This window comes from Balaenoptera borealis, assembly GCF_965194805.1.
Source record: "Balaenoptera borealis genome assembly, chromosome: 2".
Classification (NCBI taxonomy): Eukaryota; Metazoa; Chordata; class Mammalia; order Artiodactyla; family Balaenopteridae; genus Balaenoptera; species Balaenoptera borealis.
In genome coordinates, this window is record NC_138867.1 from 127,861,332 (window position 1) to 127,884,560 (window position 23,229).

Consider the following 23,229-nt stretch of genomic DNA (forward strand, 5'->3'; position numbering starts at 1 on the left):
GAGGGGCAGGATGTGGCCTGAGAAGATTCACAAAGTACCCAGAGCAGCAGGCATTTGAGCTGGGCTTGCAGGATGCATAGAAGTTGGAGAGACAAAAAAAAAAAGGGAAGGGTATCCCCAGCCGCAGAATTGGCATGAGCAGAGGCACAGAGGAGCGGCAGTATAGGTGCATCAGAGGAGACTGGCCACCCGGTGTTGCTCTGTGGCAGAACTGGGGGGTCAGGCAAACACAACCACCAAAGGCTGAGAGGAATGCCAGGCCGAAGGGGTTCGTCTAGATCCTATGGGCTTCAGGAGCACCAGAAAGGAAGAGCTCTCTGGCTGATGCCTGGGGGATGGTGGAGTCCAAGGTCAGTTGCAGGACCACTAAGGTCACTGTGGTGGTCAAATCCAGGTGGGAGATTCTACCTATGGTGCCTGCCCCCTCTGCACCCTGGGAGACCTCAGAGGCATTTGGAACGACCAGTTGGGAGGGCTTGTGGAATGATTGGATGTGGAGCATGAAGAGAGATCTTGGATGATCTGGAGGATTTGGCTACCATTGCCAGACTACAGAAGGGATGGCAAATGGCTTTCATCACATGCCAGCTCTGAAAAATTATTGATGGACTGTGTGAGGAGTCCCAGGCTACGTCCAGGCTCCATCAGCAGTGCAGTGATCGATTAGTGATGCCTGCCATCCATTGGATCTGGGGAGTGGTGACACATATGCTACTTCTCTGCCATCCCAAACTAGGGTTTCAGTGTTCCTTGGAGAAGTGATCTGTCTCTGCCTCACATGTGTTTCCTCTTGCTTGGGTAGGACTCACTCCGCCCACCACGCCTCCGTACAAGCCCACAGAGGAAGACCCCTTCAAGCCAGACATCAAGCACAGCCCAGGCAAAGACATAGCTCCCACCCCGGAGGTTCCCCAGCTCGGGACCGCCGCAGAGGCTGCCCACAAGCTGCCAAAGAAGCACCCAGAGCGGAGCGAGCTCCTGTCCCACCTGCGGCATGCCACAGCCCAGCCAGCCTCCCAGGCTGGTCAGAAGCGCCCCTTCTCCTGTTCCTTTGGAGACCACGACTACTGCCAGGTGCTCAAGCCCGACGGCGCCCTGCAGAGGAAGGTGCTGAGGTCCTGGGAGCCATCTGGGGTCCACCTCGAGGACTGGCCCCAGCAAGGTGCCCCGCGGGCTGAGGCACAGGCCTCCGGCAGGGAGGAAGGCGGGAGCTGTGATGTCGGTGCCCCCACCAAGGACAGTACGCTGCTGAGAGACCACGAGATCCGCGCCAGCCTCACCAAGCACTTTGGCCTCCTGGAGACAGCCTTGGAGGATGAAGACCTGGCCTCCTGCAAGAGCCCCGAGTACGACACCGTCTTTGAGGACAGCAGCAGCAGTGGCGAGAGCAACTTCCTCCTAGAGGAGGACGACGAGGAGGACGACGAGGAAGAGGACTCAGGGGTCAGTCCCCCTCGCTCTGACCACTGCCCCTACCAGAGCCCACCAAGCAAGGCCAGTCGGCAGCTCTGTTCCCGCAGCCGCTCCAGTTCTGGCTCTTCGTCCTGCCACTCCCGGTCACCAGCCACACGAAGGACCTTCAGGTATGGATAGACGGGTGGCCTCAGGATGGATGGTGGACCACTGAGGACCCCCCCAGTTTCAGGGGTGTCAGGGGAGAGAGGAGCCCTGAAACTGGGGCTGCGTCTCCCTGTGTGGTCAGCGTCCTTGTCGGAGGCCCTGGAGGTGCACTCCTTGGGGAGCTGTGGGCAAGTCCTGTATCCAAGCAAAGCCTGCTGTGTGGCAGTCAGGAGTGGCCCAAATCTCCTGGCCTCGGGGGAGGAAGAAAACCCACTTTCTGGCCTATTGTGGCCTGATATCTAAATGAACTTGCCCCTTATTCATCTGTTTCTGTTTTTATATTTGTAAAACGGATAGGTTTTTGTGTAAACATACACAGTTAACCCTTGAACAAGGCGAGGGTTAGGGGCACCAATCCTCCCTACAGTCAAAAATCCCGTGTAACTTATAGTCGGCCCTCCTTATCCGAGGTTCCTTCGTATCCGCAGATTCAACAACTGCCGACAGTGTAGTGCTGTAGTATTTACTGTTGAAAAAAATCCCAATGTAAGTGGATCCACGGAGTTCACATCCATGTTGTTCAAGGGTCAATATACCCACACAGTGTGATACCTATGTGATGTTTCCATGTGAAAGAAAGATTAGCATAATTCTAATCTATGTTCCAAAAAAAACCCCCCAAAACTGGGATTTAAAGCAGTGATAAGGTTCATTCCCATTTCTCAGTGCTGCTGAGTTGCACAGTGTCTTCCGGCAGTCAGCTGTCCCGTGGGAGCTCTTTTACCTTCGCACAGGGATGATGTGTCATGGCCCTCTTTGCTCGTGCCATCTTTGCTCACTGAACCGGACTGTAGAAGGAACTGGTCCAGAATTCCGTGGGGGGCTGTGCAGAAAGAACGGAAGTTTGGCATATTTTGGTGGAGATAGGTTGCTTCTCTCCCTGCTCAAAGCAGGACCTGGCTCTTCCTGGGGGAGGCCTGAGGAGGGTGGGTGCAGGTCCCAAACCCTCTGCCCGAGATGCACCCGAGTGACCACCAGATGGTGCTCTTGGGTCCAGAGCAGTGCAGAGTCACCAGGAGGCCTTGTTACCACGCAGATGGCAGGGCCCCACCTCCTGAGTGTCTGGTTTTGTAGGTCTGGGGGTGGAGGTGGAGAATTTGCATTTCTAACAAGTTCCCAGGGAATGATGACGTTGCCAGAGTGCCATGCTCTGAGAAGCAGAATTCAGGTACTAGAAAGATACCTTTTCTTAGGAAAATTCCGCTTTATATTTCCTTATCTATACCAGTAGCTCTTAACTGAAAATCTGATTAAAAGCAAAGCCTCCTTTCCCCATTAGAATGAGCATAGACGTCTAACTGAGCATTCAATTTTAGGGGATTTGTGGACTCCCCAGACACTAACGTGCTGAAGCCCTGAACTATCTGTCACTCGAAATGAACTTATTTTGAGCAATTTCTCTAAAAGCCCTTCTACGTAATAAGCCAGGATGATCAGTCAGAGCCATCTTCTGTCAGACCTCTCTGAGCCCTCCTTCCAGCTCCATTCTCCTTTCTCCAAGGGTTGCTGTGAGCCAGCCCACCTGTGTTCTCATTAGGCGGTTTCCTCTGCAGCATCTGCTCAGAAGCTACTACGGTTCTTGTCCTGTTGAAGCGCATCCCCCAAGGCAGGAGCTGGAGTTTCTCGGCCTCCTTCCCCTCCTGAACTGTTCAGGGCCTGTACCCATGGGCTTGTCTGCAAAGAGTTGGGGGCCTCTCTCAAAACCCCCATGGATTCTCCTTTTCCTCTTCTCCCTTTTGGGCCAAGTTCAGGGCTGGCTTTCTCTGCCACTGGAGAAAGTTAATTGGTTAACTTGGTTCCTGCTCAGCTGCCTGGCAGAGCTTGGTGGCTGGTAAACCTGATAAACTAGTCATCAGTCTTCTCCAGACCAGCATTTCTTTACCTGTGCTTCTGCTACCAAACAACAGTCAACAGGAAGCACTTTGAGCTGGTTTAACAAGGCTTCCAGTCACTCTCAGCTCTTCATGGGGGGAGGCTGCCAATTCCATTGCAAATGGATGATGGTACTATTATTGTATAGTACTTTAAAGTTTGCAAGTCACATCCCTTTCTTTTACCCTATGTGAGCTTCACAGGTGCACTTGGAGGGTGCGTCTGCCTCTTATCCCCATTTTATAGATGAGGAAGCTGAGGCTCAAAGACGTTCAATAGAAAAATATAGCCAGCAAGTATCGAGCCGTTCCTGGGCTAAGCATTTATGGGCATGTTCTGATTTGATCCTCCCAAATGGCCTAGGAGGCAAATACAATTGATTCTCCCTAGTTCACAGGTGAAGAACTGGAGCTGAGGTGGCTTAAGTAGCCAGCCCAGGGTCACCAGCAGGGAGGTGGTAGAGTCAGCATTGGAGCGCTCTCTGACTCCGGAGCCCCTGCTCTCATCCTCTGCTTTATTCCCAAGGACGCAGACAGTGTGTGGCAGAGTTGGGACTCCCCACATGCCTTGCTCCTTCCACTCCAGCAGCCTGGCCCTCAGGAGGAGAGGGCGGTGTGCAGACAGTCAGGAGGGCACAGGCGTGCGGCACCCAGGAGCCTCTCAGGCTGTGCATCTGGGCTGACTGGCCCGCTGACCCCAGGACCCGGGGGCTGTGATGGCTGCTGGGGTTGCTGCTTGGCCAGGCTCCAACCACTGGAGGGAGAGCAGTGGGTCTGGAGTCAGCAGACCTCCCACTAGCTCCGGCTTCCTTACTTTTTAGCTTTGCGCGAATTTCATGCTGAACCTGAGCCTCAGGGTTTTCATCTGGAAAGTGGGGAAACATGAGACCTCAGAGGATGGTTTTTCTTTCATCAGGTCAAATACCATAATGAAGCGAGAGGGCCTTTCCACCCCCGTTGGCACAGAAAGGTTCACAAGGGTTATGATTAGCAAGGTGGTGGTTCTCAGTGATCTCATCCCAGAAGCTGGCAGGAGGTATGTGTCGGTCACGTGTTCAGACCCACAGGCGACCCCGGGCGGTCACCGCTGAGGGGGAAAGCCGGGCTCCCTCAGGAGGGCCTTCTCATAGTTCTGCCCTCACGAACGAGTCCGAAAGAAGCGGAGGAAGCATCCCTTGCCTCCTGAGCAAGTCCTTCCCCCGTCCCCCTGTGGTTCCTGCCGAGAGTGAGTGCCTCTGCTTTGCTTGTTCACTGACAGATGTGAGAGCAGAGGGTCGTGTTCAGACAGAACGCCAAGTGTCCGGCACACCAGGAAGCGGCGGGAAAAGGCCATTGTAAGTGAAATGGGGCCCCAGAGCCCAGAGTGAATGGGGATGAGCAGGGGCGTCAGGAAGTGCTAGGGCTTCGTAGACCTGAAGCCCTTTGAGGTCATCTGTGGCCTGCAGGAGATGGTGATATTTCTCTCATTTAAAAAAGCACAGTGGTCACCAAAGGGCATCAAAGGTGGCACCGTGCAAAATGCAGCCAAGGGACTGGCTGGGAGGCGTGCAGTTGGTGAGCATGTAGGGCTCAGCATCAGAGGCTTGGCAGGGCCCGGGGGGCAGGCGGTGAAGGGGGAGCAGAGCCGGCCCTGCTTCCACTTTGGTGTGACCGTCAGTTGCTCCCCAGCTTCCCTGAGCCTCAGTTTACTCATCTGTACACAGGGTCCCCCGGTGCGATCGGGGCTAAGGGACCAAGAGAGACTGTCCCTTCCTCCTGATCCGTCTCCCTAATCTTCTCCCAGAGTTAGTCCAGAGGCCAGGCTGTGCTTGGTGGACCCACTGCGAAGCACCCCGTAGGGAAAATTCATCAGGAAGCTGCAGTGAGGAGCTGGACTCACCTCCTCCATATCACTTAGAAAGGAGGGAAGGGAAAGTAAGACAGAAGCACGAACAGACAGACAGACTCTCACTGGACTGTCCACCTCCCCCCCCAACTCCCCCCCCAGCAGGATGCTTCAGGGAAGGGAACATGTGAGGTATGCACACCCCAGAGGTACGCATGCAGCTGTCTCGAAGCAGGTACTTAAAACCATGTGGAGCGTCTTCTCGGAATCCATGTGTGACCATTCAGCAGTTGCGACATGCCCTGTTCTAGGCGCTGGATGGCAAGAGTGAACAAGACAAACAAGGTCCCCACTTCCCATGGTTGGGCCAGAAGGGAGAGAGAGACAACAGACTCATAAACAAAGCAATAAACACTGTAATTACAGATTGGGAGGTGCACTATGAAGTTAATCACGTCATGACTAAAATGTCTGAAACAGCCGTGTTTTGACTGGTGGGGCGGATGTATTTATATGGGAGGGGCATCTTCAAGGAGCTGGGCCCCAAGGGATGAAAGGAGCCAATGAAGCAAAGATTCTGGAGGACAGTGGGGCAGAGGCAGGAAAGAGCCTTGTGAATTCAAGGTGACGGAGGAGGCTGGGGGAGGACATTGCTACACGCAGCTGAACCTAGGCCATCCTAGGGAACCTGCACAGTTCCTGTGACCGTATAGCAGCGCCCTGCTGTGGACTGCAGGCCCGTGCTTTCCTCCCTGCCCTCAGTGGCGCAGAAGGGGATGGCTGGAGACTCACAGGCCTTAACCTGTTCCGGAGAAAGCCCATCTAAACCAGAACCTGGTGATTTTGCCCACAGGAGCACAGCTGGAGTTTCTCCAGCAAATCAAAGCCGCTCTTCCGATAGCTGTGGCTTTAACTTCCAATCACAGACGGTAGAGGCGGAGGGGAGGTTCCAGCTGGGCTTCCCCACCCCCGTCCCCCTGCTGGGCAGTTCTAGGGGCCTGGCACCAAGCTCACCTGAAGGTCACCTCTTGGTCACGTGTCTACACAGTACCCTGGCAAAACCACAGATAATGGTGGCTCCAAGCCCTATGCCCGTGTCCCGTTGTTTTCTCCCAGCCCACTCTAGCCCGTAGCCACCTGGCCCCCAGTGCTCGTCCATTACCATCCTCGGGCCTCCCCCACTACCAGAAAAAGTCAGACTCAAAAATGCAGAAGCTACTCAGTGTGCAGTTACATCAGTAGTGATGGCTCCCTCTCCCATCTCCACCCAGTCTCTGCTCATTCCCTTCAAGTAAACAGCTGCTTCCTTTGGGGCCACTTCCCCATCCGATGCTAAACAGCCCCCTCCTCTCACAAGGCAGGTCCTCTGGGATAGCGACCGTCGTTGTCCTCTCTCTGACTCCAGCCCCAGCTGGTGTCGCTTGCTTAGCCAGGTGATGTGGACTGGGGACGAGGACTCCACGGGAGCCCGCCACCAAGGGGGCTCCAGGAAGCCAGGCAATGATGACGGGTCCCTCTGTGTCCCCCTCGGGCAGGGTGAAGGCCGCGTGGTGTACGTTCGAAATCTCTCCAGTGACATGAGCTCCCGTGAACTGAAGAGGCGCTTCGAGGTGTTTGGCGAGATTGTGGAGTGCCAGGTGCTCACGAGAAGCAAGAGGTGAGTCAGGCTCTCGCAGAGGAGGGGAGTGGAGGGCACAGAGGTTCCAATTCAGGTCTGGAAGCATAAAAGGTGCCTGAGAAGATTTGCAGAACAAATCTACCGCCAGCGCAGGGGAAGGAAGGACCGGTAACCATCATGCAACCCAGTAATAGCAGGGAACATGTACTGATAGTTTGCTAAAGTGCGAGCCAATTTCCATGCATTCTTTTACTTAACTTTCCAACTTGCCTGTGACATATGCACTCTTACTCTTTCTATTGCTCTCCTTTCTGGGGAGCTCAGACAAGTTAACTGAACAGCTACCTAGTGGCAGAGCCAGATCTGCAGCCCGTGTGTCAGCTTCTAGTTTTCCATCCTAGACCCTGGTACAGGGCTGCAAAAAGCTCCTGGTGGCTGAAGGCACGCTTGCATTGTGAAGCTGCGGCCCAGGTGTCTCACTCACCTGGGGAAGCAGCGTTTCATCTGTCAGGGGATCTGCAAGAATAGGTTGCATATAAATGCACAACTTAGATGTCAAAGCTTTGTCAGTTTTGAAATAATTCTAAAGTATCTCCCATTATACTTGCAAACTAAGTTATTAAGTTTTTTAAATTCTAATTTAATAATAATTTTTAAAAACTTCAGCGAGAAAATAGTTTCTGCGTAAGAATCATCACACATCTCACATCCCTTAGGGTGGCTACAGAAAATAACAAGTGTTGGTGAGGATGTGGAGAAATTAGAAACTTGGGCACTATGGGTGGGAATATAAAAGGTGCAGCCACTGTGGAAAACGGTATGGAGATTCGTTAAAAAATTAAACATAGAATTACCATTTTATCCAGCAATTCCTCTTCTGGGTATATAATCAAAAGAATTGAAAGGAAGATCTTGAAGAGATATTTGCACATCCATGTTCATAGCACCATTATTCACAATAGCCAAGAGGTGAAAACAACCCAAGTGTCCGTTGACAGATGAATGGATAAACAAAATGTATATGCATGCAATGGAATATTAGTCAGTCGTAAAAAAGGATGGGTATCAATCCTGTCACATGCTACAGCATAGATGAACCTTGAGGACATTATGCTGTGAAATAAGCCAGTCACAAAAAGACACATACTCTGTGATTCCACTTACATGAGGGATCTAAAGTAGTCAAATTCATAGAAACAGAAAGTAGAAAGGTGGTGGCCAGGGGCTGGGAAGAGGGAGTATAGGGAGTTGTTGTTTAATGGGTGCAGAGTTTGTTTTGCAAGATGAAAAAGTTCTGGAGATCCGTCACACAAGCTTAACACAACTGAACCGTACACTTCAAGATGGTAAATTTTATGTTATGTGTTTTTATCACAATTTTTTTAAAAAGTCATTACACAAATAGAACTAAGTTCTGTGCAATCTTCAGGATGTCAAATGAAGATAACCTGTAAAAACAAAGCAATCAAATTAATCTCTAAGGAGACGGGTCAATTTGTTAAGATTTAAAAAGCATGCATGAGTCTCAGACATTTAAAGAATCAGAAGGGTCCCAACTTCAGCCTGGTTCAGAGAGGTGTCAGGAAATGTGATACAGCTGGGTGTTTACAAGGCATCTGCTGTCACTAGGCCTGTGCTGAGTAGTAGGAGGGTCCACAGGGTCGCTGTCCGTGAGGAATCTGTCTGGCAGATGGGTAGGTCGGGATTCGTCCTCTTGTTGTGTGTGGAACTGATGAGTCAGGGGTAGAACTGACTTTAGGTCCCCCTCACCTCGGCATCCTTCTCAGGCAGGCTTCCCTCCTGGTGGCAAAGTGGCTGCCTCCAGCTCTAAGTTTGTCCCCTACTCGGGGAAGCAGGAGTCTCCCTCACGGTTCCAGCAAAGATGTGGGATGGAGTCTTTGGGGTTCTGCTTTGGCTGACAGGTTCATCCTTGAACAAATCACTGTGGCCAAGGAGGGCCACCGTTGTGTGACTTACCCTGGCGCCCTGAGCCCAGCTGAGCACAGGGTGCTGTTGTCAAAGGAGGGGGAGCAGAGGCTGAGCGGGCAGGCACGATGCGTCTCCCATGAAGGATGAGATGCGTACGGAGTACCTTCGATCTTAGGGAAGGTGAAGGCCAAGTTAGCAGCCAAGGAAGGGCTGGCTGAGGCTGGCTTTGAAGGGTGCGGGATGGGTAGGAAGGGGACATAGGTGTGGCAAATCCTACAAAATGGGAATCCTGAGGGAAATAGAGGGGAGTGTGAAGAGGATCAGCTTTCATGGCGGGAGGCCTGAGTTTACTTCCCTGCTCTGCCACCTGTCTTTGGGCAAATTCTGAACTCAGAGCCTGTTTCCTCACCCCAGAGTGGGGAGATGACAACAGCCCCCCCATCACAGGGGGGACTGAAGAGCGTGTGGGGCGATGGGTGGTGGCCAGCCCTGGGCAAACATGCAGTAAATTGCCTGCTCTTACTATTACTCCATCGTGGAGGTCAGCCCCGTGACTGTCACTGTGTCTATCGAGGGGCCACGCGAGAGTCATCGTGGCTTTCCGCTCCTCACCTAGTGGCAGGTGGTCTGACGGTGTCGACCCAGCTGGCCCAGTGACGCGCTCCCCTTGTCCTCTCCCCCCAGAGGCGAGAAGTACGGCTTCATCACCTACCGGTGTTCTGAGCACGCAGCCCTCTCTCTGAGGAACGGCGCTGCCCTGCGGAAACGCAGCGAGCCCTCCTTCCAGCTGAGCTACGGGGGGCTCCGGCACTTCTGCTGGCCCCGCTACACTGACTACGGTGAGTACGTAGGCCCCGCACGTCCCAGTCAGACCCAAAACGTCAGGGGCAGTGACCTCCTTTATTGAAACCTAAAGCCCCCTCTGGACACGGCTCCCACACCCAGACTCCCCTGTGCTGGTGGGTATAACTTGCCAGCCACCTGGCCTGGAGGCGGGCCTCTGGTGCATCTTGTCCTGTGCCAGGACTGCTACCAAAGAGGTGAAGCCTCTCGTGGCCTCTTGGAAGGTCCAATCTCGTGTTCACAGCCACCTGGCAGATCCCTGGCTACCGTCTCTCTGACCTCACAGGGCCAGTAGCTGACCTGCCCCCTTGAGGGGCATCCACGGCGGCCCCGAAAGGCAGCAGCCTTGTCCATTAATGGGCCGCAGTGAAACTGTGGTCACCATGCCTAGCCATCTGGGGACAAGTCAATGAAGAAGGACAAAGTACCATTTAGGAGCGAGTTCTTTGTAGGGGAGAGTCTGATGCAGCCTCCAGAGTGCAGGGCTGAGTGTCAGGAGACCCCGGAGGTTCCTGGCCAGGCAGTGCTCCTGACTGCATGTCCCCCGGGGGGACCCAGTTCCCTGGCCATGCGCTGAGGGATTCATAGTTTCGTTGGCTGCCTTATGTGACCTCCGCACTGGTTTCCTAATGGGCAAGAAACTGTTAAGGGAAGTAGAATTAGAGGCTTTTGGAGCTGGAAAGGAGCTCTGGGGGACTCTGCTTCAGGCCTCCCCATCCTACAACCAGGGTGGCCGAGGCCCTGAGACGCTGCTCACACGGCAGAGGTGTCGCAGCAGGAGGGCAGAGCTGCTGCCCGCTGCCCGGTGCTCTCCGAGGCCTCGGGCCACATCCGCTCTGTGGTGCTGACCCCGGCGGCAGATTTTCTGGTCCGCTGGCCTGTCTGAGCTGCTCGCTGCCTTCCCCTCTCACTGACTCCTCCACCCCCACCCAGATTCTAATTCAGAAGAGGCCCTGCCTGCGTCAGTGAAAACCAAGTACGAAGCCATGGATTTTGACAGCTTACTGAAGGAGGCCCAGCAAAGCCTGCACTGATAACAGCCTTAACCTTCGAGGAATACCTCAATACCTCAGACAAGGCCCTTCCAATATGTTTACGTTTTCAAAGAAATTAAGTATATGAGAAGGAGAGAGAGCGAGTGCGTGAGAGAGAGAGAGAGAGAGAGAGAGAGAGAGAGACTTGGAACTGCTGTCCTTTTAAAACAAACAAAAAAATCAATGTTTACATTGAACAAAGCTGCTTCTGTCTGTGAGTTTCCATGGTATTGACGTTCCACTGCCACATTAGTGTCCTCGCTTCTGACGGGTTGTCCTGGGTGCGCTCCAGACGCTGAGTCCGTCACCCACCTCCCCTTCCTCCCCGACCGATGTCCCCTCGTAGACGTGCAGCTGTGTTCACCATACCATTTCTTGTCTGTAGTGTGTGATGATGAAATCGTTACTTGTGAATAGAATCAGGATTATAAACTCATTTTTAATTGAAGAAAAAAAAAGTATATCCTTAATGTATTTATGGCTCAGATGTACTGTGCCTGGGATTATTGTATTGCTTCCTTGATTTTTTAACTATGCACTGTCGTGAGGTGTTTGCCACTGAGCTGCACTGCTCCCTTTGCCAGAATGCCCCAGAGGTGCTGGGTGGCCGGAAGCCTGGCCACCGGGGAGGTGTGGCATGCAGCCACAGCTAGGAGGAATGGAGAGAGGTTTCTGGGCCTCTTCCGCTGAGCGCTGCCTTGTCTCTCATTGAGCAAGTTTGGGTCCATTTACAATCAGAGCCCTCATCTGGTGTCCAGCTCACGCTTAGAATTTGTGCCTGGCCGTGAATGCTCAGATCCTTGCGGACCTTGGAAGGAAGGTGGGGTGAGCTGCGTTATTCCTGTTTTCCAGGCAGTGCCCCAAGAGGCGAAATGACTTGCCCAGGGTCCCACGACCAGTGAAACTACAGAGGAACGGCCCAGCCCGGGCCTATCCTAGGGTAAAGAGGCAAAGTTGCAAAGACTGGTAGAGGTGGGTTCAGCTAAAAAGGACAAGAGGCTAGACGCTTCCAGGCTCATTTTGTGGGGGTAAGTCAATGGCTGCCTCATCAGCATGGGGCAAGTTTAGGCTCTGGCACCAGTCTTGATCCAAGGGGTCCTGTGGTTTGCTTACACCTGTGGACATGCCATCAGAGCTTCAGTGACACACCTGGGGTGACACAGAGAGGCAACCTGGGAGCGGTCATTCATCCTTTTTGGGCCAGTCACCAGCCCGTCCTCCTTCAGCTTGACTTCCCTTTTCTTCACCTGTAAAGTTGTTTTGGTGGCATGGGGCAGGGGGAGCAGGAGGGAGACGTGAGGGATGGGGATGGACAAGACAATCTCCAAGCTCCTCTCCGACTTAGAAAACGTTCATTGGGCTCTACTTTAAAATTTGTGTTCTTGAGTGATGTCAAAGCCATGTCCAGCTTGGATGTTCTGCAGGTGCCTTGGGGGCCGTTTGTGAGGGAGAGCATGGCCAGGCAGGGTAAGAGTGCATTGCTTCTGCTTCAGACAGAGCAGCTCCAACTTGGTCTCTTTCACACATCAGGGTTCCTCGGGAAATTTTTGTGTTTAAAAGAAAAACAAAGAAAAAAGGTCCTGCTGCTTTAAAAAAGTTTGAACTTGACTCATTTAACTAAACGAGGTGATTTAATCTATTATTAATGCCAGGCCTAGTTCTTTGGGAATTGGTAGTTATGGGGTTTTGGTTTGTTTGTTTGTTTTTAAGATTATAAAATACCTCAGTAGGTTAACTGGGCCGATGAACCTCTCCTGAGAGGTGAGCATACTCCAAGCCCACAGAGAAGGTTGGAGGAGACAGGTGTTAGAGGAACAGGGAATTTGAGTTCCTGTGTATCAAGTCACTTAACCTCTCTGGGCCCCAATTGTCTTTTCTGTGTAATGGGCTGAGGGGGAGAATTAGGCAAGCTGATCTCTAAGGTCCTTGCCCGGTCTGATAGTCTTAGCTTCTCCTAAGGTGGTATCTAGCAAATACATGGCATATGGGCCACTACTCCCATGTCCTTGGCCAGTAGCAGACATAACTAATCAACCACAGTACTCATGTTCTTTGAGCTTGGTCATGCTATTAGAATCCTCAACACAGTGTTCTGAGCAGCCATTACTAACTGATCAGAGTTTAACCTGTTTAACCTTCTGGTCTAATCTTTGAATGGTTTCTGTTATACAGAACTATATGGTGGCTGGGTTTCATGCTGGCCCGTCCCTGATCTATGAGAGAAAATTCCCCTAAAGCCCTTCCTTGGCACAGGACTCCCAATACTACTCCGACACAATCCCACTTGGGGATGGGGGCCAAGTGGAATAGTGGGCAGGAACATGTTTGGGGAAGGCAGGGTTTATGAGGATGGACCAAAAGGGGACTTTCCACAGCACGGACCTGCACATTCTAAATTCCTTTTATAGCTGTTCACTGCCTAGCATACAGTAGGCATACAATAATTGGTTATGGAATAGAATGGAATGGAATAGAATTTAAATCCACCGACGCCTCCCCTAAGTCCTGATTTGCACCAAGGAGTAAACTGAGATTTCATCCTGTGGAAAAAGTAGGAAGGAACTCTACATTCAGAGTCTGGAGAACTGGGTTGAGTCCTGGCTCTGCCAAAAACTATCTTTGTGACTTTGATAAGTCACAGAGTCCCTTCCTCTCCCTGAGCCTTGGTGTGCCAGAAGGAGTTGGACTAGATGATCTCTAAGCCCCTCCTAATTGCTTCTTCCTTGATTGCACTAGCCTAGAGATTCTACCGTGAGAATATGGTACCTTAGGGTAAAGAAATGCAGATTTTTAGTGAAGGACAAGTCTGTCCCCTCTTCTGGGTCAGCTGAAGCTGCCCTTTCACTTGAGACTAATACAAGGCACTTGAAGGTAGTTAGACATTGGCTCTTGAGTGTAGTACTGGGACGTGATATGCCTGAGGTCGGGGCTGGGGCCCGCTGATGGGAGAGGGTGCCTGCCAAAGGCATCAAGAAGCTTCTTCTCTCCATCCCGTACATAAAAGGCTGCAAGTTCTAAAATTGACCAACCCTGCAGACAACCTCCATCCGGAAGACTCATTCGGTGCTCTGTATTATTTACCAAGGAGACTCCAAGGTCTCTCCAGGACAACTAGTCAACCTTGGTCTCTTTCCCACCAAATTAAGGAGTAACCCAGAGGGAGCAGCTGCCATTGGCAACCATCTCATTGTAGCTCTGTCCTAGTATTTGCTCTTGATCATGTTTACATGTGATTGCCATAAAAGCTTACAGTAGACTGTGTTGGCCACCCACGCAAGGCAGGTTGTACTGTCCATCTCTGTGCCGTGCTGGTGTTTTCCAAATATGTCCGATCTAAACGCTAAGTGGAATTCTTCCATCTCCTTCCTCAGTCGGTACAGGCTGAATCAGAATCCTCACTCCTGGGGGCTCTGGTTACCGAAGGAAAATGCATCAAAGAGGTAAAGAATATGAGTGGATGGAGTGCAGCTACGGCGGTGACCCCCTTCCCCCCATCATACCTTGCCCCCCAACCAGAACACTGCTTTGAGACACAAAGCACCAGTCAGGTGTCTGCATCTGCTGTGAATTCTCACAGCCTTGCGTGTCAAATGTGCCCAGGAGAGAGGCAGGGCTTCAGGGGTTCCAGGGCGGGAAGAGGAAGGGAGGAATGCTCTAAGCTGCAAAGACTCGGTACCCAGGTCCTGATGTGGGAAGAGATGCAATAAGAAATCTTTCTCGCCTAAAGCCTGTGCTTGTTGATGTTTGGAGAGCGATTTCTTCTAGGTGTATGCAATATACATACTGAGGGGGCAGGGAAGGCATGACAGTGCAGCCCTTCTGCAGGGATGGCTTGGAACCCTATCCCAGGCCTTAGGCTCAGTTGAAATGACAGCTGAGCCTGCAGCTTGAGAGATGGGACATCCCAGCTGTGAAGCAGAATCAACCCCAAAGGATTTGTTGATCTGACTCACTGAGTCAAAACTGCAGTATTTTCTTACCATTTGAGATTTAGCATTTGTCCTCAGATATGACCAAGGAAAGAAATTGAATGTACAGTAGCAAATAAAGTGAACCTAATGGTTTCAATGGCCAAAGAAGAGGGATCCTTCCCATTGGGGCAGAAGGAAACCGGTTTGTGCTTACGTGCAATATGTTTAAGCTGGTCCCCAAGTCCCTCAGACATTTGCACACATAGATGGGCTCCAGGGCTGTCTGCCGAGTCCAGGGGTACGGGGTAAACGGAGGGAGAGCTCGGGAGCTGGGAAACCCTCATGCATAGCGATGCCCTTGGCCCAAAACAGACGTGAGGTGGAGGGCCCCTGGGAGCCGGCTGTAGAATGTCCAGGAAAGTAGGCAGAAGCTAACTTTGCATTGAACCAATAAAAGCACTTTGAGAAAACCACAGCACTCAGCCTGGCTCCGTGTTTCTACACTGGTGAATATGGATCTCCTTGGGCTGTGTGAGGCATTCTCCTAGGGATTGGAACAGGGGATCAGGAAAGGGGCTGGTGAGGGAAGAGCGAGCAGACATGCCTTCCTAGACATCAGCCACAGGAGAGCCCACTCTAGGGCCAGCCCTTTGCTGGCCTCTTTGTTGGAAGCCCTAAATATGGAGTGGTGCTTTTCGATCTTGGTACCTATTTCTGTAAAAAAGAAAAAAAAAAAAAGAAAACAGCACAGCCGATTGAAATGGGTTTGCAGAGCAAGTCATTTATCTATAAGCCATCTCAAAGTGAGAAACCCAGAGTTTCTTACTTGCCATGTGGTCTTGGGCCACTGTTTCCCCATTTACAAATGGGAATATTGGATGGAATGAGCACTACAGTAAGTCCCTTTCACCTCTGATAGACTCAGATTCCCATCCTGGAGCATCGGGAATCCATCACTAACCCACGAAACCAATTCCGTTCTCTGACTGCCCAGCTCACATTCAAGGTGAGAGTTCTCTGCAAGGTAACCAACCTGCGGTGGATTCAGACCCACACGGTCCTGGCCGAGTTACCTTATACGAGGAGGCCAGCTCCCCAGGACAGATCTAAGCCATAGTTTCTGGTGGGGTGGTGAGAAGTAAACCCCAGCTTGGCTAGGTGGCGATGTCAAGTCTCACGTGAGCCTCGACACTGTCCCCGCCAAACAGCTTTCAGTCCGAATGTTGTGACCACTTGGCTGTTTCTCTCTTGCTCGCAGACAATACTAGCAATACACTTGTTTTTTCAAAACAGCTTAACTTAGGAACTTTTCACACATTTCTTTCAAATGATTGTAAAACATATGGGGCAACAGGAGGCATGGATCACACTGCATATGTTTAGGGCAACTTTTGTTTTTTGTTTCACTATAGCAGTGGTGACTGAGGCTTCAAGATTGGGGGACAGATTTTTAGGTACTGAATTTCATCAGAATGCCTTTCACATTCAGAAGCAGCACAGAAATCCAACTGCCCGAACTGGGGGCTCGGAAAATAGGGTTTCGTAGGTGGTCAGTCCCTGGGCTGTGCAACAATGCCTCAAAGACATGTTTTATAGCCAGAACCCTCTCTCTGCTGTACGTTTTGTCAAAGGATCTTCCAAGCCTCCTTTTTCACTTTGCCAGCCTTGCTCATGGGTGACTTTTGAAGGGACTGGTCATCTTCCACCTCAGCACTTTGCCTTATCAACGTCTAGCCGCCATCTAGTGGCCAAAGACTGTATCTACCAGCTACCCAGATGGAAGGCAAATAAATCCTTTTGGCCACCTTGCTGTCCAACACCAACTTTGGGAATGAAATGCAAGGTCATGAGCAAACTGTCTGTGTGTTTAGAGCACAGTGTAACACCAGTCAGAAGCCCCAGAAGCAGCCACGCAGACTGAGAAGTAATACACTAGCTATCCTGTTGGCAGCAGAGACAGGAGTGGACCCTGTGCCCAGGTGCCCAGGAGGGGTTTACTGTAACTGCAATACTGGCAGCGCAGCTGCTGACCTTGTTAAGTGAACCTCTGCTCTGTGCCCCCCACTGGACCCTCGGGACAAGCAAAGAGGTTGAGTGTGAGGATTCTGTGGGGGGCCTGACCATGGCCTTTGGTGTGGTCCACCGAATAGCCAAATAGATTTTTTTGTTTGTTTGTTTTTGTATTTAAAAATCTTGTCAAATGTTTTTGTGTTAGGAATAAAAAGTCATAAACTACTCCCAACTTTGTTTCTGGAGGAATGTTCTGATTCCGATGGAAAGAGGTTGGAAATCTCAAGGGGTGTGCGGTCAGAGTGGTCAGTGGACCAGGGAAGTGGACCACTTGGATTTCCAAATGGTTTCTGGGGAAGGTGACCATCCAGAAGTCTGGCTCAGGGCAGTCTGCTCCAGAAATTCACACCCACCCCCTTCACCTACTTGTGCCATGGTATTAGCATTGGTTTGGAGCATCTGCTTCTTCCAGAGGCAGCTGCTAATGTTGAAACCAACACAAGATTCCTCTCCCCAACCCCAGGTTTCTAAAGAAACAGTGTCTGTAGCTAGCCTTAATCGACTGGGCAAGGTGGTCCCTATGGTCCCTTCCAGCATTTCCAAATATTGGACTCAAATCCTTTTCTCTTAGTGTGACCATGCAGCCTAGAGAATTCTGAGCAATAGGAAGCCAGGGCTTTCCCTGGCTGTGTGACAGGGTCAAACCAGGGAATGGCTAACCTTGTGAGGTTTGGGCATCCCCAGGGGTACTACTGTAGGGGGCATTATTTATTAGGAAGCTCAACAAGGTAACTACAGCCTGGGGTGCGTGAGCGCAAGGTTGTGTGTGTGTGTATGCATGTGTGCACGCCTGTGTTTGTGTGTATGTGTGGAATTACATTGATGCATTTCTTGAGAAAGGTGCAAGAATTTCACCTACACAGAGGGACACATCTGCTTTGTTATTTATAATAGAAAGCTAAAATTTAATTTTTTAAAGGACACTGCTGATGATTGAGAATCAAGTTTTTAGTTTTGCTATTTTTTTTAATTGGTAGAGGATTTTTTATATATTTTTTCCATTTTGTTGGGTTGTGTCCTTATTTATATAAATACATTATCCGTGAGGGCAAGGAAGAAACTTCTTTGCTTTTAATTATTGTGGTTGTCATCGTCCCCATTTTATTTCTGGTGTGGTTTATCTGTCTTACCTTCTAAATGAGAAAATGTTTTCCTGTCTTTGTACATTGTCAGATTCTATAGTTTCATAGATAATTTAACCAAATTGCTCTATGTATTATTATTCCGTGAGTATAAAGTTCTATTTTAACGTCTGTAAATACTTCAGAACTGGCTTCTTTTCTCAAACTCCCACTGTGGAGTTATTGTTTACATCACAAAAACTGTAGAATCTCTATGCTCATGTACTGTAAATAGTGAAGTGATCTGCTTATAAATAAACTTAACAAATACACTATGGAGATTAAAAAGAAAATACCACCCACAGCCCTGCCCAGGTGTGTCTTTCTTTATTGGTCCTACGTGCTCGTTGAGGGTCGCACCGGCTACTAACTGGGGAAAGGATTCTAGTTGCAGTGTCATCTCTCAGAGAAGACCCCAGTCCAGGTGTGCCCCTCACGCCAAAACTCTCTGAGCTCACTAGTCCTTTCTTCATAGCACTTTTTGTGGATCATGATGAGCCATTCAGACTTGCCTCACATAACATTGTTGCATTCTGGCTTCTTGCCGGTGTGACTTTTATAAAGCTATATATACCACCTTCTGAACGAGGACTCCCTTGTTTTGGGATATCCGCTTTTTCACACAAGCACACTAAATATATATGCTAAAAGAGATATTTTGACATTTTGGTTTCAGACAAAGACATTCACCAATTGACGACTGTGAAACGGTTTCTGGTCGGAGGACATGGAAAACTTGAATTGTGTGCCATATTTGGGTGAACTTGAAACATTTTCCTCTGCTCACTTACTCCCAGTGAGAGCAGTGAAGAGTGGCATCTTCCAAGACTTTCCGTCTTGGATGTGTGTGCTGTTGCTGCGGAGTTGTCCTGTGTTGGGCTGAGATGGCCAGGCCTTAACACCTGGCATGGATCAGTCACTGGGTGCAGGCCACCACCCTTGGGCAACTGTCTCCCTGCAGATGAGGTCATCCCCGAAGGGGCTGGCACCGAGGGCTGTCTGCTGACAGCGCTCATCACTGCTGGGAACACAAGTCTTCAGTAAAAGGTCTGTGAAGCTCATCACAGCATCTGCCACAGCTGGATATTAGGGGTTCGTGTGTTGCATGTGATAGGATGTGGTTATGTTAGAAAACGCCCATATGTCTTTAAAGATGTATAATGGAGGAGTAAACGATATGTCTGGAATTTGCTTTTAAACATTTCAGCTAAGAGAAAAATGAGAAAGAAATATAAAAGGACAGACGAAGCAAATGTGGCAAAACTCTCGATATTAGAATCTGGGTGATGGGTAGGTGGGGATTCATTGTGCAGTTCTCTACTTCTGAGGATGACTGCAAATTTGTGTACTATAAAATGAAAGTATAAGAACAAAAATGATTCTAGGTAAGCAGGTGAGTCTGGCGCTAATGTTTAACTGAGTCTATGAAAGGCAAAATGTTGGTTGTAGCTCAATAAAAAGTGCTCACAGCCGAAAAGAGCCTTGAAAGCCACTAGGGAAGATGTAAACTAAATTCTTCTTCAGTCTTCACACCCTATAACTCTGACTTCTCAAGCAGGTGCATGGTTTCCCACTGGCTGGGGTACCCTCCTCCAGTGAAGGGTGGGGCCGGTCTGGGCGTGGATCCCCGCTTGCGCTACTGGACACAGCAGGACTTGGATGCAGGCGCGCCTCCACCTGAGCCTGGTTTTCCCCCGGGCTGATTTCCTGCGGCTGCTGCAATCAGACAAGAAAGAGAACACACCAGATGAGAAGAGGCTGCGGCGGGCTTTCCCTTTGACCTGGTTTGGACCAAGAGTTGCAAACTCAAGGGCTTTCAGAGGCCCTATGCCCACCACTTGATTACTGGAATCTGTCCTACACTGGTTGGGGGCAGTCAGGGAACCCTTGCTGGGAGCCTCAATCTTGGGAACCAGGCCCTGCTACTGCTCACAGTGTGACCTGGCCGTGACACTTCACCTCTGCGGGCCTCAGGGCTCTCATACGTAGAATGGGGACAGCTAGGTCGTGGGGAGGCCTGAAGAGGTCCACGTGTGTGAGGCTTTGCAGCCCCGCCAGGCACGCCATGAGAGCTCAGTGTGTGGGGGGTAGGGGCTCCCCGTCCTCCCCCTTCCACAAACCTTGGTTGGCTGCCTGCCCTTTCTGCTTCTCCTCCTCCTGCATCTTCATCTTGGCTTCATACTCGTCAGCGAGCACTTTCCACTCCTTGCGGTTGTTGGTGATCCCATCCAGCATGGGAGTGATCTCCTCGTGGAACCGGGAGAATTCCTGGAAGAGAGAGACAGAGCCTCTGGCGCAGGACTCGAGCCCTGGGGTCCGGGTTCCAGGTAGAGCACAGTGGGTCGTGTCTGCACTGGAATGAGCTGCCCGGGCGCGTTGCAGCTTCCGTCCCCAGCGGCGTGTGTGACGACACTGCAGGGCTTCTGGCCACAAGGTCCTGTGCCTCTCCCGCTTGAAACCCTCCTGTGGCACTCCCCGATTTTCAGGATGAAGCGCAAGCTCCTTCACAAGGCTTTCAAGCTCTCCAGACCCAGTGCTCTTCCCCTTCACCAACTTGAACCCTCCGGACATTCCAAATCTGTCAGTTTCTGTGGGCTTCATACCAGCTCTTGCCTTTGCTGGAACACTCTAACTTATCCCTTCTTTTCCCTTGAGGCCTCCACTTAGACATCACTTCCTCAGGGAAGCCTCTTCTGATCCCCAAGGTAAGTCAGGTCCTCTATTAGCAGCTCCCCAAACCTTCTCTTCCTACATCTCACTTCGCTGTAATGACTCCCTTTGCCAGTCTTCCCCTGGAGCTGTGAGCTGGAGAGGGCAGGGACATCTCTGCTCATTCACTGGGGTGGCCTTGGCCTAGTACAGGGTCTGGGGCACAAAGACAGTCAATATTTGCTGAGTGAAATCGGGATAGGAAGAGGATTCTTAAGGTCTCTTAGCTCTAAGAATAAAAATAATGCCTTTGAGCACAGCACATGACAGTTTATGAAGTGCTTTATCTCCTTTGATCCTCAGAAACTCCTGCGAGGTGGGAAAATGAGACTCATTACTCCTAGATTTTTAGATGAAGAAATGGAGATGCAGATTGGTGGAGATTTGCACAAGGTAAGAATGGCAAATCCAGGGTCTACTGTGGAATGCAGCCAGAGCCAGCTGTGCTCAGAGCTGCCTGGGTTCAGATCTAGATTCTGCCACCAGCTGTGTGACCTTGGGCAGGACACCATGAAATCAGGACAGTACCTCATAGGGTTGCTGTGATAATGCACGTAAAGCACTTAGCTCAGTCTTTGTTGTTTCATATATTACTGATGATAATGGAGAGCGTCAACTACGCTGCCCTGTTGCTCAGAGGACCCCAGTTAGTCTGCGTTATATCAGAGATGCACTTGTGCGCCCTCTGGGAGCAGAAGGGCTGCAGCTTATGCAGCAGAAAGAGCCCTAGACTAGGGGTCAGGCATCCCGGCTCTGATGCTGTCTGTAGCTGACTCCAGTGACCTGGCCCTGTCATTTCTCCTCTCTGACCTCTGTCTCCTCATGTAACATGGCCAAAATAAAAATAACAAACGAGAGGCGGGTGGTGGCACAGATAACATGGATTGGGGCGTGGTGGGTTTCTCAAGAGAGAGACTAACTGAGCCAAAACTCAAAGAGAAGTTCCAGATTATCTTTTGACAATTGAGTAACTGTGACCTGTCATATTCCCACCAGCTGGGGAAGTTAGGAAGGCATGTATCTGCTACACCCCCCTTTTCTCTGTCTGAAAACACGATATGTCACTTGTCCCGCACCTATTTATTGAGCAGCTAGGATATACGAAGCTCCGGGCTCTGGCCTGGGTATGCAGTCACACAAGCTCCTATGGGGCTGTCCTGAGGACCAAATGCCATTGGAGGTGAGAAGCACTTTGTAAAGTATCACTCGTCACTTGCCAGGGTTTTTTATTCCTGATGTCATTTGGGAATCCCGGGCTCATCAAAGACATCTTGTTGGGCCTTTGAAAACAGAGGACTTACCTTGTAGACAAAGGTGCAAACGAAGTCAATGAAGCCGACCTGAAGCTTGGGGAGTTCGTCCGCCTTGTTTCTGTCCATCATGGGCTGTCGGGGGGAGAAAGAGTTAACTGCACTGGGCTCCTCCTGGCCTGATGCAGCAAGGGGACCCACTCTACCAATGAAACATTCTTCCAGAACAAAAACCCTCTAACTGGTCTCCCTGTGTCTGGTGGGGAGCCGGCTGACACTTCCAGCCAAGTTTACTTTCAACGTCGATAGGTTCTCAGCTTGACCAGGTCATCCCCTTGCGTGGTCTGTGCTGTTAGAACAGAGCCAGAGGAGGTGGACTCCTAGACTGTTGGAACTGAAAGGGAAATCTAAGTTTTGGCGTCCACTTGTCAATCACTACTTAGCTGAATGTGCTAAGCTTAAAGCACATAGCCTAAAGCAGGGTCCTCAAACTTTAGGAGAGAGCACATTGCTGGCCCACCCCCAGAGTTTCTGTTCAGGTAGGTCCAGGGTGGGTCTGTGGATTTGCATCTGTAATATGTTCCCAAGTAACGAGGTTGATGGTGGTCTCCAGGGACCATACTTTGAGAACCACTGCATTAAGGAAAGGTCATCTCTGTGGTAAGGTCACACATCCCTGTGTCAAGGGTGAGGAGGCACATCTCTCCATCACGGCAAGGTCACTGCCCTCCACCAGGATGAGATCACATGCCCAATATCAGGCTGAAGTCCCTTCTCTACTCACAATGGGATTCTGTTGCAGCACCGTGCGCTCCAGGTCACCTTGTTCCCAGAATTCGGCAGCAACCAGTAGAGCCACCTGCAACAGGCAGACACCCGCCATGGAGTCAAGCCCCAGCCCCAATTCTCCTACCCCTGCTCCCATCCCATGTGGGTTTCCAGCTCAGCAAAGACATAAACCCCACTCCTGCCCTGCCACCCCACTTTATGTCATCATGGGAGAGGTCCTCAGGTGATTGCCATGTCTTGGCAGAGGAGGATGGAGCAAAGGTAGGCTGCCTCAGGAGCTGGAGAATCCAAGCCACATTAGCTGCTGTCACCAGTACTGGGATACTCCTTCTCTCAGGTCAGGAGGAGTGCATACCTTGCTCTGCACCTCCCAAGGCTTGGTGATGGCTGAGAGATCACAGGCGGTCATCATCATGGCCCTGTGCACAAGCACACCATCCATCAGTCCGGAGCCAGTCATGGCTGTATATCTGGTTAATTCCATCTATCTCTCCTTTCCTGCCCCTACTAGTAGGTGACCTCATCCCATGGTGAGAAGAGGGTCACTTCCCCATTGCATCTGAAGGTCAGGCTTTGAAATTAAATAGAGGCTTAAATCCTGCCTCTGTCAGTTACCAGGAGTTTGACATTGAGCAATTA

General features: G+C 50.8%; 2 protein-coding genes across 6 annotated transcripts in view; one reads left to right on the forward strand and one right to left on the reverse strand.

Moving 5' to 3' along the window:
• PPARGC1B (PPARG coactivator 1 beta) overlaps nt 1-19,417 on the forward strand; it is a 117,921-nt gene extending 98,504 nt beyond the window's left edge. For 2 of the 5 annotated variants that reach the window (XM_082382672.1, XM_082382669.1), the window contains 5 exons: nt 803-1,583; nt 4,750-4,825; nt 6,852-6,973; nt 9,548-9,702; nt 10,640-18,146. In XM_082382672.1, the coding sequence (XP_082238798.1) occupies nt 803-1,583; nt 4,750-4,825; nt 6,852-6,973; nt 9,548-9,702; nt 10,640-10,740 (1,235 nt within the window). In that variant the 3' untranslated portion in view covers nt 10,741-18,146. Of the gene's footprint in view, nt 1-802; nt 1,584-4,749; nt 4,826-6,851; nt 6,974-9,547; nt 9,703-10,639; nt 18,147-18,518 lie in introns of those variants that run through there. The other 3 variants (XM_082382670.1, XM_082382671.1, XR_014241995.1) reach the window with 3 other exon arrangements.
• A 61-nt stretch (nt 19,418-19,478) lies between these two features.
• Nucleotides 19,479-23,229, reverse strand: part of PDE6A (phosphodiesterase 6A) — a gene marked incomplete at its 3' end in the record, with an annotated part of 68,741 nt that continues 64,990 nt past the window's right edge. Inside the window, exons 18-22 of the mRNA XM_082382831.1 lie at nt 22,946-23,009; nt 22,586-22,660; nt 21,853-21,936; nt 19,963-20,110; nt 19,479-19,558 (exon numbers count right to left, since the gene is read on the reverse strand). Of these exons, the coding sequence (XP_082238957.1) occupies nt 19,479-19,558; nt 19,963-20,110; nt 21,853-21,936; nt 22,586-22,660; nt 22,946-23,009 (451 nt within the window). The remainder of the gene's footprint in view (nt 19,559-19,962; nt 20,111-21,852; nt 21,937-22,585; nt 22,661-22,945; nt 23,010-23,229) is intronic.